At 32.1% G+C, this 20434-nt stretch overlaps 2 protein-coding genes across 4 annotated transcripts in view; one reads left to right on the forward strand and one right to left on the reverse strand.

Annotated features, from left to right (window-relative positions):
• The window catches only part of LOC113509400 (uncharacterized), a 47012-nt gene extending 31672 nt beyond the window's left edge, over nt 1-15340 (reverse strand). For 2 of the 3 annotated variants that reach the window (XM_026892748.3, XM_026892739.3), the window contains exons 1-2: nt 15069-15339; nt 13833-13975 (exon numbers count right to left, since the gene is read on the reverse strand). In XM_026892748.3, coding sequence (XP_026748549.2) covers nt 13833-13975; nt 15069-15160 — 235 coding nt within the window. In that variant the 5' untranslated portion in view covers nt 15161-15339. Of the gene's footprint in view, nt 1-13832; nt 13976-15068 lie in introns of all 3 variants that reach the window. The other variant, XM_052893986.1, reaches the window with a different exon arrangement.
• Nucleotides 15341-16580: 1240 nt separating this feature from the next.
• Nucleotides 16581-19996, forward strand: LOC113509549 (60S ribosomal protein L28). Its single transcript, XM_026892890.3, has one exon. The coding sequence runs from the start codon at nt 16672-16674 to the stop codon at nt 17089-17091; it is 420 nt and encodes a 139-aa protein (XP_026748691.1). The 5' UTR covers nt 16581-16671; the 3' UTR covers nt 17092-19996.
• Nucleotides 19997-20434: the final 438 nt, after the last annotated feature.

Below are 20434 nucleotides of genomic sequence, written 5' to 3' on the forward strand. Positions count from 1 at the left end.
CTTATAAAGAGTATTTTATCATAAACCTATCGTTTCCTATCAGTAAAGTTAAAGAATGTTTCCCACAAAAAAAAAACCGGCTTCAATTATGACAAAACAAGTTATTTCTAATTTAAAAACTAAAAATGGAGAACCGATTTTGATAAAACTTCTATGGAACCAATCTGTACATATATATCTTTTCAAGTTCAGAATTTTTCAAACCGGTTAAGAACTGACGGAGTTATGAAATAACAACCGAATTGAGAACCTCCTTTTTGAAGTCGGTTGAAAATTTACATACTTATATCGCCCGCTAATACGTGTATATACTTCACACTTTGCTAGCAGAACAGTCAAGGAGGAATATTGCGCTATAATTTTCCTTGATTTATTTCTATTAAAATAAACTTGAGTGTTTGAGTGCTTGTTATTCAAAGTTTATTATCTTAGCAGGTAATGCAGCGATAAGGTGAGAGAAATAAACGGCTGCATTATCTATATATAAAGTGCAGCCAAAGCATAGAACAGTGGAGTATTATAATTGAAACGAACAGAAATAATAATAGAAATCAATCCTTAGTATGAAAGTAAACAATTATAAGGAGCAAGCATCGATATAGGGGGGGGGAGGGATTGTTAGTAATGAGTTCTAATAGCCCATTGCTAACAATACACCCTATCAGGTCGACCTCCACACGGTTCCTCCTGGAAACGATTGTGGTTAATCCTTTATGATTTCTTCACGATGGGCTAATTGACCTGCCTTCATCTTCACCTATCATCTATCACTGGTGCCCCGCCAGCGTATACCGATAGCGCAAGCGGGGTTACCATTCCATTTCCACCCATTAAAAAAAACATCGATATAAGTGCGTTGAAAGAACACATTTCACATCTGTCGACTATACCGCAGATAGTTAAACTTAATGAATTTACAAAGACAAAACTGCAATTGACTGCAATCTAAACTTGGGTATTTAATCTAAAATAACATAAAATTTCAAATTACAACATATTGCTTTTCCTGTAACAGTGGTCATACCGAATTCTAAAATTATTATTGAAAATTCATTCTAAAATAAATGGCCCACTACTTTCCCGTAGGTGTCGTAGGAGGCGACTAAGGGGACATAATATTCGAGAAATGGGCAGCAACGTCCCTCTTTACACATCACCAAAGCATAACTGAGGTTGCCACCCCGCCTGCCAAACGTAGCAATTAGTTTGTAAAACCTCCTAATTAAGGCCTCCCAAGGGAAGGTCTATTTTCAACAGCAGACAGTTAACGGCTGATATTTAGATGATGATGATGATGAATTATTCTAAAATTATTATTCAATTGTAAAACTTGTTGCAACAGATGACTACTTCGAGCTTAAATATAAACCTGCTAAGTAACAAGACAAACAATGTGTTAGCTTTAAACTGGTTTAACAGACGCGAAGGAAAATATATGTATGTTGCATTTCGCTCCGCAAAAAAAAATGTATATGACGATAAAAAACTTCGCTAAAGATGACATACTATCAGCCGTTAACTGTCCACTGCTGAACATAGGCATCTCCCTAGGGGGGTGGAGGTGGGTTGCCAGTTAGTAGTTTGCTTTGATGATGTTTTAAGAGGGTAGCTACCCTTTTAAAATCAGTGTTGACATGTTTCACATGTTAGATACAAATTTTTTTTATATTAAATTTGAGCGCGTAGATGCACATGATCTTAAGTAAAGATAAAGTCTATGGTTATTACACGCAAATTTAAATAATGCCTATTCACGTTAGCCTTAAAAGACCCACATTAAACGAATCTGTAAACTTAAACGCAAACGCTGAAGACACCTATATTTTTGTAACATTTCTTTGGAACTATAATGCAGAACCTTTTATTACAATTAATAAGTCACAGGCTTTGTCTTTCTCGACCGATTGCAAAAAGTGAAACCAGGTGTCCGTTTATCAAACGGGTTTCGAATGCTAAACGCCGTGTGGGTGTACTTTTAGTTGCATATAGATAGGGCTGTCATAACATTAGGGCTTCAATTTCTCTGTATATAACACTCAGGGCTCATTTAAGCTGTAGGAAACTGAACTTTAAGTTAAAGATTTAAAACCTAATTTTCTCATGTTTCGTGCAGATCCTACGATAATCATGAAAAATTCAATTATAACTATTCTCTATATCCGCGATATTTTTATAAAGACTTGTAATTAGCAGCAGTTATGCCCATCGTTTCGTGCAAGTTAATTCTTATATATATATATATATATATATATATATATATATGATAGTATTTTCATAGTACATCCAGTCAAACTGTTTATAATTCCTTCCTAGTTCCTAGTTTATAACTCCTATACATCCAAAAATTGCCTGGAAGAGATCGCTTTCAGCGATAAGGTCGCCCATTGTTTTTTAACTGTGATCATTTATTGTAATTGTTTGTATCTATAATAAGTTTATTACTGTAATCTTTTGGAGGACACAATAAAGAGTATCTATCTATTTATATAATATGTGAAATCATTTTTAACATGGAAAGAATCGCAAACAACAGCTAATTTAAAATTGGAACGCTCACTGTCCCTTTACCAAAACAAATAACGAAGGTAACCGGGACACGTGACAACCCTACATGGGTATCGTATTACAATACAAGGATGTACATCAAACATAAATATTATTACGTCACAGTGACTCCAAATCGGTACAGTATTTTCTAAACTAACCAACGCTGACTATGTATGGTTTCAGTCTGCCTAATTTATTGTCTAACCAAAAGGCGTGGCACACCATGCGATACTATGGTAATTTTGTCACGAATGTTAATTAACGTTTTCTATATAATTATGTTTTTAAGGGACTTCCTAAAAAGAGTCAACTCTGGATGTAACTATATTGTTTTGTGTATTTTATGCGATATTAAAAAATATATTATTATATTGTAATCGATAAGATTTACTACTATGTTTGATCCATTAGTTGTGGTTATGCGTTTTTTTTTATTTCAATTTCGGGTGTAAATCTAAACTAATATTATTTGTTTATCCTTTATTGTACCAGATACGATAATAATATAGTAAATATTATTGGGACTTGATACAAAAGGCGGCCTCATCGTCAAGCAATCTCCTCCAGACAACCTCATTAAGAATTTAATTTTTTCTTTGTAATAAACAAACGCAAAAATACTTAAGTAATTTTTAAAATGCTTTTATCTATAAAATGCTATAGTTTTTTTTTTTTTGTAAAATTATATTATCAGCGAGTATTATTATTGTTATACGAGTACTTAAAAAAACCGTGCAAAACTGGGGCGGGTCGCTAGTTTCTTATAAAGTCACTTGTGGAGAAAAATCTTAATTTTGAATGTAAATTTAAAATAAACATTATTAACTATATACACGACTAGTCGGAAATTTAAATTTACACACAAAGTTTTTGTTGTTGGCCAGATTCAGACCACCACGATACCTTGGCTCTGACCTTACCTTAACGGGACCAATTCGAAAGTAATTTAAAACGAAACAGTTCTTATAGTTTATTAAGTGAGTCGTTCACTTTCTTGAACACTATTGTTATATTATCCGATTGTTATACTCTTTCTGTACTTTTACTCTTTGATTACTAGACGATGCTGTAAATATGTCAATGTAATATAATATTTAAGTATAATCAATCAATCAGTCATTTATTTACATAAACATACGTACATTTATTTGATGTTATATTTTTTTTTATACAACTTACAATGGCAAACAAGCTGACGGCCCACCTAATGGAAAGTGGAAACCGTCGCCCATAGACATAAGCAGTACCATGGACATAACTCTGTTACTGTACTGCTTTAGTTTTAGTTTACTGTTTCGCCCATGATACCCCCATGCGTTGCCATTCCTGAGGACTCAGGTGTTATTCCTCTGTACCTTGTAAATTCACGCCATATCCCGCCCTTTAAACCGAAACACAGCCATGCAAACACAACTGCTTTACGGTTGAAACACGAATGGGACAGTGGTACCCAAGCAAATGACTTTTGTACAAAGTCTTTGGTAAAATATAATTATAACGCGCTATAATTTACCGTATAATATAAAAAAATAATATTATATGTAATAATAAATTTAGAAGTAGTCTACTTTATCCATGTTCGTACTTCTGAAACCACGCATATTAAGTAGCGAGCAAAAAGGTAGTCTAGAATAAGTATTTTTTTTAAGAATAAGCCGAAAAGCAGAAATCTTTAAAATACGCTTACATTACTAAATATGTTTATAACATTGAAAATAAATTAACAAAATATCGTTTCTTCTTTTTTCTTTATTAAATTCTACTTTAAAAATGGACTCTATTTGTACAACAATTAGTCCGTTAACCTAAAGCTGTCTTGAAAAAATTGCTTTCAACAATGATCTAACTGTACATATACAATTGTATAGTTTCCTTTAATAATTATCGTGCTTAGTTTTCTATGTTGCATAATGCATATAAAATATACTCATTCATTCTAAATGTTATTGATAACCATTTGATTGTGTTATATGTATGTGTATGAGATACATATAAATTGGATACAAAGATCGTTGGAAACGAAAAACTGTTATTTTTTTGTTGTTGAATCACAAATTAATGATTCGCTCTAATAGCAAGCTGTCGTCTATGTGTAGATAAATAGAGACAGCACCAAAAAAGGTTACGCGTGGTTGGTTATCACAAAATTTCATTGTACTATGCGGCAATTTATCGCATGTTTAACGTCAGTCCAAAAACAATAATTTGTTATTAATTATGTGTATTTTATGTAACAGGAAATAACAATATGTACAAAAAAAAAAGGTAATAATAATTATTTTTTATATCACTTTCTTCCACGCACAACCATTCTTTGGAATCAACTTCCAGCAGCAGTATTTGTCAACCGATACGACAACATAACCTTCAAGACAACCTTTTAAAAAGGAAAAAGGCTCCTTGCATATTCCTTTTTAAAAGGCTGGCAGCACATCTGCAATGCCGTTGGTGTTGTGGGTGATCATGGGCGGCGGTAGTCATTTATCATCAGGTGAGCGGCATGCAAGTTTGCCCCATATGTTGTAAAAAAAAATTAAAATGTTTAACGACTATGGATCGAGTAGTCAGTCGAGGCATGTAATCGGAGCAATACGGACGTGATTTAAACGAGTTACTATTCCATATTAATCTATTATTTCTATTAGCAACCTGATTCCTTGTATATCTTATTTTTTATACAATATGTAATGGCAAATAAGTTGACGGTTTTAATGATGGAAAGTGTTAATCGTTGTCTACAGACATTATCAGAAACATGTACCTGCATTACAGAATATACTACGAGCATGATACGCGTTGCCATTTCTGAAGAATAAAACGTTGTGGCACTCAGCAAATATATCTATCAGCAAAAATAGTTGCACACTCAGTAATTTCACTGCCATATGCCCTTCAAATCGAAACTTATTTGACTATATTTCTCTTATGATTGATATTACCTTAGTAATATTATCTCTTGGTGCTTTAACGGCTGAATCAATCTTCATGAAAATAGGTATATTTAACATACATGCAGTATTTTTTTGTAAATAAATTAGTTAAGTTAGTCCTCTCCAGAGAATGCTTGCCGAGAGGATTAGATCATTATTAGTAATTAAGTATATTAATATAGTTTTTAAGTATACTTTATAACAAAAATAAATCTAAGTTATCTAAATAAATAAATAAATAAGTTATTATTATTATTTGGAATGGAGAAGAAACGACTGGAAGATATCCCTTTAAGGGATAAGTCAATTTATACATTGATTTTTTTTTTTTCACAACCTGATATCTATATTAAATAGGAATGTACAATAAAGTTTTACGAACAAACAAACAAGGATGTAAGTAAATTTTTCGATCAATCAAGATAACCAGGTCACGCAGATGAAATCGCGAGAAATAACTAGTATCGAATAAATACAGAAGATTGAATAACAGCTGAGGACGCCATAAATGTAGTAAAAGCGTGTAAGCCGTTAGTTTTCTTTATCACTTCCTGCGCTTGCGCTGACATCTTATAATCTATGTCGTGCAGTTTTTATGTTGATCTTTGAGACGCTGCGTTCTATATAAAGACCATCTTGACTGAATGAATATTATTGGATTCTACAGGTATCCACATTTGTAAAATGAAGTTTTTATAGGTACTTAAATAAATGAAAGATTTTTTTTTAATTACTAGCTTTTACCCGCGACTTCGTTCGCGTGACCGGGATATGTTTACTGACCAGGATAAAAATAGCCTATATCTTCCATCCCATATACTACGTATATACCAAATATTGGTTAAGGCGCTATAAAGTGAAAAACAAACTTATTTTCACATTTATAATATTAGTAAGTTAAGTTAAATTGAATGGATAAATTACTAGCTCTTAACCGCAACTTTGTCCGCGTGACAGGGATATGTTGATTGATTGGAACAAATAGTAGTTCATTTTCTTCTCTGTCCCAAATAATATATGTACACCAAATTTTATTTATTTATTTAATACTTTATTGTACACATTAGTTATAAAAATATGACAGAGGTAAACAAAAGTACAAAAGCGAGCTTAACTCTGATAGAGTTTTCTTCCAGCAAACCCAAAGTGGAAAGGAGCATCAATGTCAGCGGATACAGCAGTGTACAATTTTTAAACAGCCAAAATTAAATTAATTACATTATATTTTATCGTACAAATACACATATACATATACATAAATATATACTTACATCTATGGCGATTATTTTATGGCGATTAGTTGAACCATTAATACGCCAAAAGGTAACATAAACAACTTATATAATGTCGACATTTCTGATATATTAATTTGTAATTGTTTATGTATAAAATACCTATTGATTGCCTATAGTATGTGTATCTACATCCTCTGTGAACTATAGGTATTATTCTATAATAATAAATAAACAAACTCACTTTCACATTTGTAATCCTCGTATTAATGACAATGATGTGGAAGTCCATAACAATGGTAGTGGAAATAAACAACACATGTATTGTATGCCGGGACCATACGGCCAAACGTGTGGTCCCGGAAGAAGAAGAGGATAGAATAAGAAGAAAAGAAGAAGAAGAGAATAAGCCATCCCTTACTTTCCCGTGGGTGTCGTAAGAACCGATAAAGGGAGAGCGCGGGATGAGCAGCATCGTCCCTCTTAAAACATATCTAAAGCCTAACTGCGGTTGCCAAGCGTGGCAACTACTGGCAAACCCCTCTCAAGGGCGAGGCTCATGTTTAGCAGTAGACAGTTAAAGGCTGATATAATAATGATGATGAATCATGTAATTAGTAAAAATCTTTAAAAATAACAATTAGATAGGTACTAATGATAGAAATAGTGCGACTGTCCGTCTGAGATTATCTGAGCATACCTATACCGTACCTAAGGAGAAGAGGGATCAGTAGAAACTGAGGTTCGGAAATCTAATCCAATCTATCTAATCTAATCTAATAGTTTTAAAGTCCTTTTTGAAACTCAGTTAATAAATTTTTCAAAACCTATTTATGTCGACTAGACAGAAAATTAGTAACGGGACATGGGACATACAATTTCCTATCGTACGACTGCAGATGGCGGATCGTAATTGAAAAATTGGTCCACAGACATTGAATGGACAGGCCACGTGATGTATGGATGATATATGTCTAATTTAACTTATAGAAGCCGTAAGTTTTTATTGTTCTAAATTTGTATGGAAGTACTACTAATAATGCCAAATAAAAATTGTTATCAACATTCTAGAATACGGTCGGATAAATTCAGCGTTTTGCCCTCGGCAATGCACGTTTTGAATGTGTTTAACAATATCAGTTTCGTAGGCACAAAAGAAACATTTTTCTTTACATTAGTAATTTATATTTCCTGACAATACACTGTGTGAGCGCTGAAGTAAATATACTGAACTGTCCATATATTTAATGGTAAGGGAAAGAAACTGAGTGCTAGAGATTTCGTATTCTACGAGTATTGCTATGAAGACAAGGATGATTTGATTTTTTTTTTATGCAACTTAATGACGAACAAGCTGACGGCCCACCTGATGGACCGTGGTAACCGATAGACATGGGCAATAATACCATGGACATAACAGAGAGTACTGTTTCGCCCATGATACCCCCCATGCGTTGCCATTCCCGAGGACTCGGGTGTTATTCCTCTGTACCCTGTAATTTCACAGCCATATCCCACGCTTCAAACTGAAACACAGCCATGCAAACACAACTGCTTCACGGTAGAAACACGAATGGGGCAGAGGTGCCCAAGCAAACGACTTTTGCACAAAGTCTCCCTCTGGTTCTTGACCACTACTGCTGTGTATTGTTATTCGCAACTGCTACAAATTCACTAAAATAGATGCCGGTCTTACTAAAAGTAGTATATTAGTTTATAAGCATCATTATGGTTTTTTTTAGTACCATAACGAAAACATAGTAATATATACATATATGTATGTGACTAATTACATACCCATTTATTACGATGAAGTTAGAGCAACGATGAATGTAATTAAATTCAGTTAAAAATACATGCAACTTTGCAAGGTCGTAATTTCAACGCAAAAAGTGAATGTAGAAAACGCCAAATTAATATTAGAATATTTTGAAATACTAAAAACGATAAATAGAAAATATATCGATTACGTAGGAAAGAAATAAAATTTATATCTTGTTATTATCATATTGTATAATTATCATTTCTAATCTCTCCTTGTATTCATTTATTTAATCACGTAGAATATTAAATACATCAATATATGCAATTTTTTGTTTTTCTTTTTAAATCAGTGTGTAATTTGTTTTTATTTTTATATTTTGGTGACTCGTAATGGATGTACGCATTTGTGACATGAAAAGCGAAGTTCCATTTTTAGCTATTTCATTTAGCACTTCGAGGTCAGCTGTCATTAGCTTCAAATTGTTAAGGCTTTCTTCTCTGTTATTATAAAACAAAAATTACCTCTTTATAACATAACTTAGTTATTTTGACAAGTTAAAATATACGAATATTTTACTTTCATATCACATAGCGAAGGGATTAACACAAGAGTAAATCTATCGATTGTAAAATAAATTGAGAAAATCGGTTCAGAATTGGTGAAATAAACAGGTAAAATAATAAACAAAAAACATACGAATTGATTACTTCCTTTTAGAAGTCTCTTAATAAATTAAATAAAGATTTTATAAATAGATTTTCTTTATAGATTACTATAGTTTACCCGTAAAATAGTTCGCGTCACAGGGATATATTTATTGACATATATTTAGTACGTGTATACTAAATTTCATAGTGATTGGTTAAGCTGTTAAGGCACTATGAGGGAACAAACAAACCAACGTTCATCAGGATAATGAAATAATAACCCAGATTGTGGTTACTATTTCGCTAACAGCGCTATCGGTATACGCTATTAGTAACCGTAAATAGAGGGGGGAAAGGGATTGATAGTAATGGAGACTGAGAATCCCATTGCTAGCAATATACCCAATCAGGTCGACCTCCTCACGGTACCCCCTGGAAACTATCACGGTTAATTCCTGATAAAGTCATCATGATGGGCTAACTGGCCTGTTTTCATTGTCATCGATCACCCTTCACTGGTTCTCCGCCAGCGTATCCCGTTAGCGCAGGCGGGGTTACCATACCATTTTCACTTATCAAAAAAAAAAACGTAAATAGATAGTAATATAGAATAAAGAAGGTCGTAATATTATGAAATAGAACAATATTGATCCTCACACCTACAAATGGATGTTCAAGTACTCGTTAATAAAAACGTAACTAATTAAACGATTACGTTCAATGCCTGCATATGCAGTTCCGTGATGCATATATGCATAAAGAGCAGGAAGTGCTAACTTAATAGGAACAATAATTATAGACTACGTATGCGATTATTTTTTTGTGGTAACCTTTTGAACTACATTGGTTCTTATATGCAATATTGGATTTTTATATGCAACTTTCAATATTTACAATATGAGGATAGTCGTGTTAGTTTAAATTAGATGTTAGGGTATTTTGCTTTGTATATACCAATATCGTAGCTACCGTTCTATTTTCGCCCATAATAAAATAAATTTGTTAGTAATGGAACACAAAAACCCAGTACTATCTTCTTTACATATAGTTAGTTGTACATAAAATACAACATGTAATAGAAAAATAGACAATTAAATGACTATTGGTCAGTGTGTTAAAGGGCTAAGAGGTAACAAACATATAGAATTAGTAACGACCAGTATTTGCCTGCAACTTTGTAAGGGTGTTTTAGTAACCACTTGTATATGGCATATAAGGTGCAACAATGAAAACCGCATTCAATATGATGCAGTAATTTTGACGGGACGGACAAAAATTCCAAAATTTCTTATTTTAGTTTATATTAAAACACCCGTTATATATTTTTTTTAAAAACCTCCTATGCATAGACATCATTTATCTATTATTTTATTACATTAGTAAGATTAGATAAATACAAATGTTTTATAGTCACAGAAGCAGGTTCAAAGCCGCGGGATACAGCTAGCTTCAAAATAAATACAAGATAAAATTAGCTTTATTCAATGACACAAATGCAATAGCGTACTCAGACATGACATTGCTGTGTAGTACGCGGTATATATAAGCGCATATATAGCTATAGGAAATCGGATCTTTGTTCAGATCTTATGGTGCGTGTCGAATGTCATTGGATCACCTACCATGCGAGACTCGTTGGATGTCAATCATTCGGTTCAATTTAATTGGCTTTTGTTTTCATTGACTATAGTACCTAGTAGTGTATAGCATGACTGCAGAAGGATATAAGAGCTGAGGAAGACCTTAAAAAGACATGAATGGACTGTGTGAAAGATGATATGGCCAGAGTGGGGGAGAATGAAAAGAACGGAAAAGAAGAACATATTACGCCGAGCTCAAATAAATAATTGGGATAAGGGTAGGAAGATGGTGACAATACCTAAGTATTATCATCGTCTTTAGCATCGCTAATAATGTTAGTGGGGGGAAAAAAAATTGATAGTAATGGGGATTAGTAGCCCCATTGCTAGCAATATGTGTTCCATTCCCTGTCAGGTCGACTTTCTCGTGGTTCCCCCTGGAAACCATCGTGATTAATTTATTGTTAGATTCGTCACGATGAGCTAACTGACCTGCTTCATCCTCACCTAACATCCTTCACTGGTGCCCCGCCAGTGTAGATCGATAGCGCAGGCGGGGTTACCATTCCATTATCATCCATTGAAAAAAAAAGTTAGTATACAATTAAAGGTATTATGATAGGAGTTTAAACACCGCTTTAGGATCTTATAAACAAAACAAACTAACAAACCCCCATGAAGACTCTAATAATATATTGAAAATGAAATCAATGGTTTCATATAAAACGGGCCTTTTTTTATGATTTGAAAGTTTGGATGTTTGTTAAACAATCATGCTAAAATGATTAAACAAAATTTTATGAAATTTATTACGTAGACTATAATTTATTACACATATCATTTACGAATCTACCCATATATGGTCATATGATGGCTATTGTATAATCTACATACAATATATAGGGTATTTACATATCTATTAATACATATAAGCAACACCGTGAAATGCAAATTAGTGTATTATAAAAAAAAGTCTATTATATATAATGATGAATGACGAGAGGTGAGACACAAAAATAACAAGCATGAAGTAGCATGCTGACGGGCCGCGGGCAATATAATGCAATCACTATAGAACTTTCACTCCTCAATCAACAACCTTCCGTTCTTCTTGTGAGGCGCATACATTTCGCTATTAATTACATATTTGTGACTTGTAGAGTCTATTATACATGAATGGAGCTGAACATACCATAAGTATGCAATAATTTTAAAAAGTCCGAGGGAGACTTTGTACGAAAGTTGTTTGCTTGCGCCCGTCTGTCCCATTCATGTTTCTATCGCGAAGCAGTTACGTTTGCATGGCTGTATTTCGGTTTGAAGGGTGGGATATAGCAGTGAAATTACAGGGTACAGAGGAATAACACCTGAGTCTTTAGGAATGGCAACGCATGTGAGGTATCATGGACGGAAGAGTATACTCTGTTATGTCCATGTTCTGCTCATGTCTATAGGCGACGGTTATCACTTTCCATTAGGTAGGCCGCCAGTTTGTTTGCCATTCTAAGTTGCATAAAAAAAAAGTCAATTTGATATTGACTAGAAATAGAAATGTTTGTAATTCTCATGCAGGGTGAAATCAAGTTTTTTTTTATACAACTTAGAATGGCAAACAAGCTGACGGCCCACCTGATGGAAAGTAGTAACAGAGTGTACTGTTTCGCCCATGATACCCCCCATGCATTGCCATTCCTGAGGACTCAGGTGTTATTCCTCTGTACCCTGTAAATTCACGCCATATCCCACCCTTCAAACCGAAACACAGCCATGCAAACACATCTGCTTCACGGTTGAAACACGAATGGGACAGAGGTACCCAAGCAATCGACTTTTGTACAGAGTCTCCCTCTGGTATAAGTTCTATAATATATCGTTTTAAGGGAATATTCTACCAATGCAATAGAATATCTTATTAATAAAATTGTAACTAGACGGCTTTAAATGGGGGATATATATAAGAAAAGTTGATATGGAGGAGTCTTAATAAGATCTCAATAGAAGCTAAAACAATTTTCCCAAGAGACTACAGTAAGGGGTTCTTCAAAAGGACAGTAAAGAGGTTTCTTCAGGGTTGGCAACGTGCGCATGATACCTCTGGTATTGCAGGCGTACATAGACTACAATAACCGCTTACCATCAGGTGGGCCATATGCTCGATTGCCACCTCAGTGGTATAGAAAAAAGGTAAAACAATGGCAAATTCCATTATCATCCATTAAAGAAGAACCCCCAGTATTACGTAGTATTTTGTTTTTCCAATCATATGTTATTTGAGATTCACTGAATGCTAATATTTTCAATTCACCTTAAATATTCAAGACAGGCACCAAATTCTCTCTCTACAGTAATTCTAAATGAATTTAACTGAAATAATGATAATTCTATTAAATGATAATAATCATGCCTTATTTCGCATTTTGTTTGCAAATTTTATTTTTGGGTATAATACAACTTTACATAGTTTGATTAACACTTATCAATTAGTAAATGTAAATAAATCATTATGTATGTGTGAAGTTAATTATGAATTTTATGAGACCCTAAATGAATAAAATACCCAAAGAGAAAAAACTGCAGTGTGTAGGAGTGTGTGAAAGAGGCAATATACCATAATTTTACGGGTGGCTACTTCTATAATAAATTGCTACAATAAATTATGTTCTCTATGGTATTTATTTATCCTTTGTGTCTATAATTAATGGATACAAATTTTCAATAAGCGTGATGCTTGATGCAGCAATTTTACCTCTCTAGACAAAAAATCTTTGCCACCCTTTTTAACTGTTAGGTATTGCCTCTACTACTTGTCTCTACTGTTGTCCACTCTACTTTCTAATAGGACTTGAAAATACTTTTTGGAGTGCCTAATATGACTCAAATTGGTAGGAAAATGGATAATTAATTAATATTTTAAGTGACCTTAAACCCATCCTGCGAAACTCCTATTAAGGGCTACATAAATTTTGAACATGGCATACAGCATTAAACTGAAAAGAGGAGATATGCAAGAGACTTATATGAAATCCTATCTTCAGTACAGTTTACAACAAAATATATGTACACTATTTTGAATACATACCATACATGAATCCAAAATAGTAAAAAATACAATACTATAAGTATGCACTTACTTTTGAGTATGTTGTCGAGTACAGCATAAAGATCTTTCTCCAACTTAACATACTCATTGTCCTCATTGACGGGCCAGTCACAGGACAGGTTCCAATCAATGATGTCCACTTTATTGCCAGAGTCATCTGGCAGTGTGTACAACCTGCACACAACATTCATATCTTCATATATAGATAGATCTCTTTATTGCTCCTTTCAAAGTATTATACATATACAAAACGTAAGTAAATATAAAAGTTGTAATTTAAATTATTATTAAAAAGGGGTAAGATTTCAGTTTTTGTTTATAAAAAATGCTTAACTAATTTGTTTTAAATTGTGCATGCTAATCTCTGAAACTACTTAACCAATTTTAATGAAATCATGAGAAATAGAATGGTTTTTATACCAATAAGAAAAAAATTGGCAGAAGGTAATTTTCAATTCAGCAGATAATGTTTTACCTCCTACCACTACCTACAGTTAATATTACAATAAACAAATGGCTCTTCTAGTAATCAGTAAAATAATAATAGAAGGACTATTCAAAAGCATATTGCAGAAGATAGGGTTTCAGAAATTTTGTTAAAATCTTATAAAATTTTATTACAAAAGATTATTAAACCATCAACAAGAAATTTGAAATCTATGTTGACATTATGTGTCAGTATATAGTATAAGCATTAATTAAATTAACAACACACAATTAAATATTTAGTTATATAAAAATGTAAATACATTTAAATATTTAGTTATATATTTATTTACTTTGGATATCGTTTGGTGAAATCACAGACAATAGCAACTGCTTTACTGAAATAGTGAGCTTTTATATATGAAAATCTAGGAGCACAACCCAGAGAATCAAGAATTCTTGATAAAATCCTAAACTTTAAATTAGTTCAGTATTTTCTTATAAAAAATTACAACAACAATAACATTGAACTTCTTCAATGACAATATAAATTTGTTTCAGTTATTTGTTTAAAATAAGTTTAACAAATTTTTCTACATTTTTTTTTATTAGTAATAAAATTTTTAATATTGGCTATATGATACTATTTAAAATACTAATCTATATACTTTTTTCTTTTTTTTTAATTTTAATAATTAATAGATATAAAAATAAGAATTTTAATAGGACAAATATTGTGAACGAGGTGACATTTCTACCGACCAAGATACATGCCCTAATAAACTTAAAAAATGTTACGACTAATATAATATCATGTTCCTCTAGTTAGTAAAGTACTCACCATGTCTGACTATCGGAAAAATCCAAAGATTCCACGTCGATTAGATCAGAATCAATCATATCTTTGTTTATATTTTGTTCAACCTGATTCATAATACCAGTAAAGACGAAACATCAATTTGGCACTATATATAAAATCACTAATAATTTTTAAGAAATAACTACATTTAATATATCAAACACTGTAAATATATAAAGAAAAAGATGTAATATTTAGTTAGAACCAACACGAAATTACACCAGACAAATAGAGTTTGGAATTTGACATATCACCATAGGCTAGAAAAATAAAGATAAAACTGTCAAAAAAAAAGGATAAACAACGGTAATTTCCATAGATAATGAAATCTATAAAACGCGTGCAAAATCATCAAAACAACACTTATTAGTAATAATAATGTTTTAATCCTATTTATTAATCACTGTTTTTAATATATGCAAACATAAATTTATAATTTGATCATTCTAAATTATGTGCTTATTCTTTATGGTTTCTTAGTGTTGTCATGTCGTTTGTATTCGGAACATTTTAATTAATGGTTGAAAATAAACACGCTTTATTATTTAGTCTTTTTGACGTATTCTGTTTAAGAATTTTAACAATTATAGGGTAAAGAGGCATAATACCTTAGTGTTAGGAATGGCAATGCATGAAGGGTATCATAAGTGATACAATATACTCTGTTGTGTCCATGGTACTGTCTATGTCTATAGGCGACGTCGCGACGGTACATCACTTTGCGTACGGTGGACCGTCACCTAATTGCCGTCTTAAAATACATAAAAGAGAAACAAGCTGTCACCTACAAGAAAAGAATCGTTGATCTTACTAGTCTGTTAAATAATATTCTCAAATATGTTAGTAATTGTAAATAATGAGAATGCAAGGTAATTTAAAAGGAGAACTTGAAATATGCAATAAAATATTGTTTTATACGTTCATCTTGACGTAAATTTATATGAATATATATCGAAGTGATACATTATATTACTAAAAGTCACCACATTACAATTTTAGTTAGTCACAATAAATTTACAATTTTTACATTTTTATTCATCTGACTACAGCAAATTGTTCTAAAATATTCCTTAGGCAAAAATTTAATTTTTTTTAGACTTTTGGCCAAAAGTCAAAGCAATTTGTCAACGGTACAGAGTAAGTACACAAATATGACTCATATAACAAAGAATAATAAATAAATATTCCAAATTTATAATTAGATTTAATTTGTAATCATAAACTGTAAAAATATTATATATTTAATGGTTCAAATGTTAAGTTAATTGCTCAACCAATTGTTATAAACTTTGTCACGCATAAAGTTCTAAGAATAGAAAAAACATTTTATTACTGTCTTGAAAGAAAGGTCAGCAACTTTCATAATAAATAATGTTTTTAATAGCAATATTCGGTATATTGGGTAAATTATTATTTTTATATGGTATTACTGATACTGTCATTGAATATTTCGTTAACATAGACAAGTTGTCAAAAGCTGTCAACTAATTGTCATCTAATTTTCTTATTCACCTCTTCCTTTTTGTCTACGGACACGTCGTGAGCACGTTTTAATTTTTGTAGTTTTTACGAAAGAAATACAAAAATGTCGTCTCACCTTAATTGGATGATTATCCGTAATAATAACGCTTTTCTTGTGAAGAAGCGTAACATCAGAAAACCATTCAGCAAGGAACCAAACAATGTGACTAACCTAAGCTCCTACAGATACAACGGTTTGATTCACAAGAAGGCGATCAGCGTGGTCGAGAATCCTGACAGGAAAGGTTTCACTGTGGTATACAAGAAGGCTAAAGCAACAAACAAACCTGCAAAGAATGCGATTCGCCGCCCATTCAAAGCCGGTGCGAGGAGATCCCTCTATAAGGTAAAGAGATTGCTGCAAGCAAACCACTACCGTACTGACTTGACAAAGGCGACGCTCCGTCGTGCATCAGCCATTCTCAGGTCCCAAAGGCCCATTAAGCAGAAGAAACCAAAAGCGGCGGCTGCCAAGACGGAATAACTTTGTACATAAGCTGATAATAAAAAAAGATTAAAAAAAATCTTTTTTTTAATTCTTTTACCTTTATAGTTAGTAAAAATATCACAATTTTTTTTTAATAACGAATATTGTACAACTTTTCTCTGCTTGTATAACTAGAGTTGCCAAAGACAGAAAGCAATGGAAGTTGGTAGTTTTTGCCAAGAGCCACACCAAGCTTTGAGATATAAAAACCATATATATGTATGTATATATATATATATATGTATATAAATATATATATGTATATATATATATATACATATATATGTACAGCTGGGAAGGGATTGTTAGTAATGGAAACTATTAACCATATTGCTAGCAATATATTGTCAGGTTGACTTCCATACAGTCCTCTTTGAAAACCAACAGGATATTTTTTTTATAAATTCAGCACGATGGGCTAACTGACTTGCTTTCATCTTCAATATCATCCCTCACTGATGCCTCACTAGTATACATCATTGCATTACTATTCATTAAAAAATAAAGAATTTTCATCAGAACTACTGCATTGTCTCTGCCTGTAAATTATATTCAATAGTTACCACTTTACATGAATACAATTGGTTTTTTACAATTTTTCACATTTTTTTTATTATAAAGGGTCATAATGACATGGTATTTGGCCATCTGTATACATATTTGGGTTTTTGTTGTAGGCTTTCTTAATTTCAATTGAGCATATAGAAATCTTGAAGACTCAACTTCTTTTCCTTTCTGTGACCAATAATAATAAGCTTCTTCAAGCTTTCATGAAAAATTTACAATGATATTCTTAAGGAGACATGAACAAAATTTACATCAATATTTATGCAGATTGTGTAAAAGGCATATATTTTGAGATCCAATAAGATTTTTTCTTTTACAATATGTATTAATTTTTCAACCATTCACCATGTATGTTGCAAGCTTGTCATAAATTTGGACAAATCACAATGCCAGTATCTAATATTAGGAATAGAAACTAAATTATGACAAAAAAAATAGAGATAGGGTACTGTCAGACTGAGGGTAGACATGATAAATAAACAGAATATTTTACCAATGAATTTATTAAAAAAACAAACCATGATTTCATCACATAATCTGGAATGTAAAGCAATAAATGTAACACTAGTGAAATATACATTGGTTGTAAATAATAACTGCTACTTTAGCCTCTTACATGATTATACATTATATTAAAATAAAAACAGGTCTCTAATTCTGGCAATACGCATTAAATTAAAGTGCTGTACGAATATGAATAATTACACTAAAATCGTGTAAACATTTATTAAGTATTTACAATATATAAGTATCACATATAATTCTATACATTTATGTCAAATACTTTGAAAAAAAATCTTTGATATGATAAACTATTCAAATAATATATCCAACACTAGCTGCAAACAAATATATCAATATATGTGCTACTGTGTGCGAGAAATAGATGGCAATACCCATTTTAATTTTCTCACGCATACACAAACAAATAATCCCCTTATTCATAAAAACTAAAACATGCTACAAACCTATTTTAACTATTAGAGGGTTTTGTTGCTGTTTTTTAAATTGCTCAATTAGAGCAAAAGAAAAACCAATAGTTCAATCGCTACATAGGTTTATATTTGACTTTTTTATAAATAAAGGGGTTAAGTAATTGTCGATAGATTTGTTTGCTACTTGTATTCTATACATATTTAGGACCTTTCACATATGCAGCGTGCAGTGTTTACTGATTGTATGGCCATGGTAAACACAGGGTGGCACCGTCGCTGCTTTGTGTGAAAGAGCCCTTATAGAATGAATTCCATTAAACCATATTTTTACAAAAGGACAAGCTTATAATACCTTAGGTTGAAAAAAAAAATGGATAGGCAGTTTGTGCATTACAGAATTATAATTGACAAAAAAATTATATATGTATTTTTTTAATTGTGTATTACTGAGGAGTAATTTGCCACAATATATTAGGATTTTGCACATTCATCTACTAATACTACTGTACTAATTACAGTTTGTATTAAACTAGCCTAAAACCTAAACTTTCAATGTGTCAAAGTAATTATTTTCTAGTTGAAGGTAGTACTGCGTCTATGAAAAGCTTCAGGTACAAAATACAGTAGACATGAAAATAAAAGGCACAAACATTAACCTATCATTATAAAGGCACAATAGACCAAAATTCATATTTTATATGTTGTTACATGGCACAATCGACTTTAGAAAGAATAATGCAATCGAGACAACCAGTTGGATCAATAAGTAATTATAAATATATAAAATCGAGCTTACAGCCCACCTAATAGAAATAACGATTACCTATAGACAAAAGCAGCACCATGGATACCATGCTATATATAGTGACACCTATGGTTCATATTGCTATTCTCAAGGACTAGATGCTATGTATCCATAATCTGTAATTCTATACTCTGCCACATCCTACCCATCAAACCGAATGCAACCGTTAAGCATAACTGCTTTACAGCTAAATCACGAGTAGATCAAAGGTATCCATGCAACCAACTTTTATATAAAGTCTTTCTCAGTAAATATAGTAACTTGAGTGCTTAAATAAACCAAAGGATAAAGTCCATATTTTTGGAGCACCTTGGACTGAATAAATGATGGATATATCGATTTTCGAGTGACATCTGCTATTATTTATACCCATTTTCTAAAGTTATTTTAAACTTGTTTTTAAGGTTATTTTTTTATAGATTAACGAAAGTATAACGTTTAAGTTATAGAGAAAGAATGACGTTAAAAATCGACTACAATGATTGCCTGGAATGACTAAAATTATCTAATGCCGATTGTGACCACAGGATTCAATGAGCATGAAACATAATTGTAATATTAGTGTAACAAATTTAAATGTAAACACATCAATCAACATACATTGTTTTATTTCTAAAAACTAGAAACACACTATCGTGTGATGTAACACGTTAGAAACCATAAGGTTCATACATTTAGTAAAATCGCAATATCGCTAGCCTTATTGTATGTATGAACCCATTAGTGATTTTATTATTTTCCCGTAGCACGGCATTGTACCATGATTGTATGATGTATGATTTTATCGTCACGATATAGAAAAGGAGCAAAATGTATGGTGTGTGATAACTTTTAATTTCTATACACGTAAAGAATATCGTCACACTGTATACGAACACGAATTTTTTTTTATACAACTTAGAATGGCAAACAAGCTGACGGCCCACCTGTTGGAAAGTTGTAACCGTCGCCTATAGACATAAGCAGTACCATGGATATAACAGTGTATATTGTTTCGTCCATGATACCCCCCATGCGTTGCCATTCCTGAGGA

The sequence above is a fragment of the Galleria mellonella genome, unplaced genomic scaffold (assembly GCF_026898425.1).
Source record: "Galleria mellonella isolate WM207_F2 unplaced genomic scaffold, CSIRO_AGI_GalMel_v1 utg184, whole genome shotgun sequence".
NCBI lineage: Eukaryota > Metazoa > Arthropoda > Insecta > Lepidoptera > Pyralidae > Galleria > Galleria mellonella.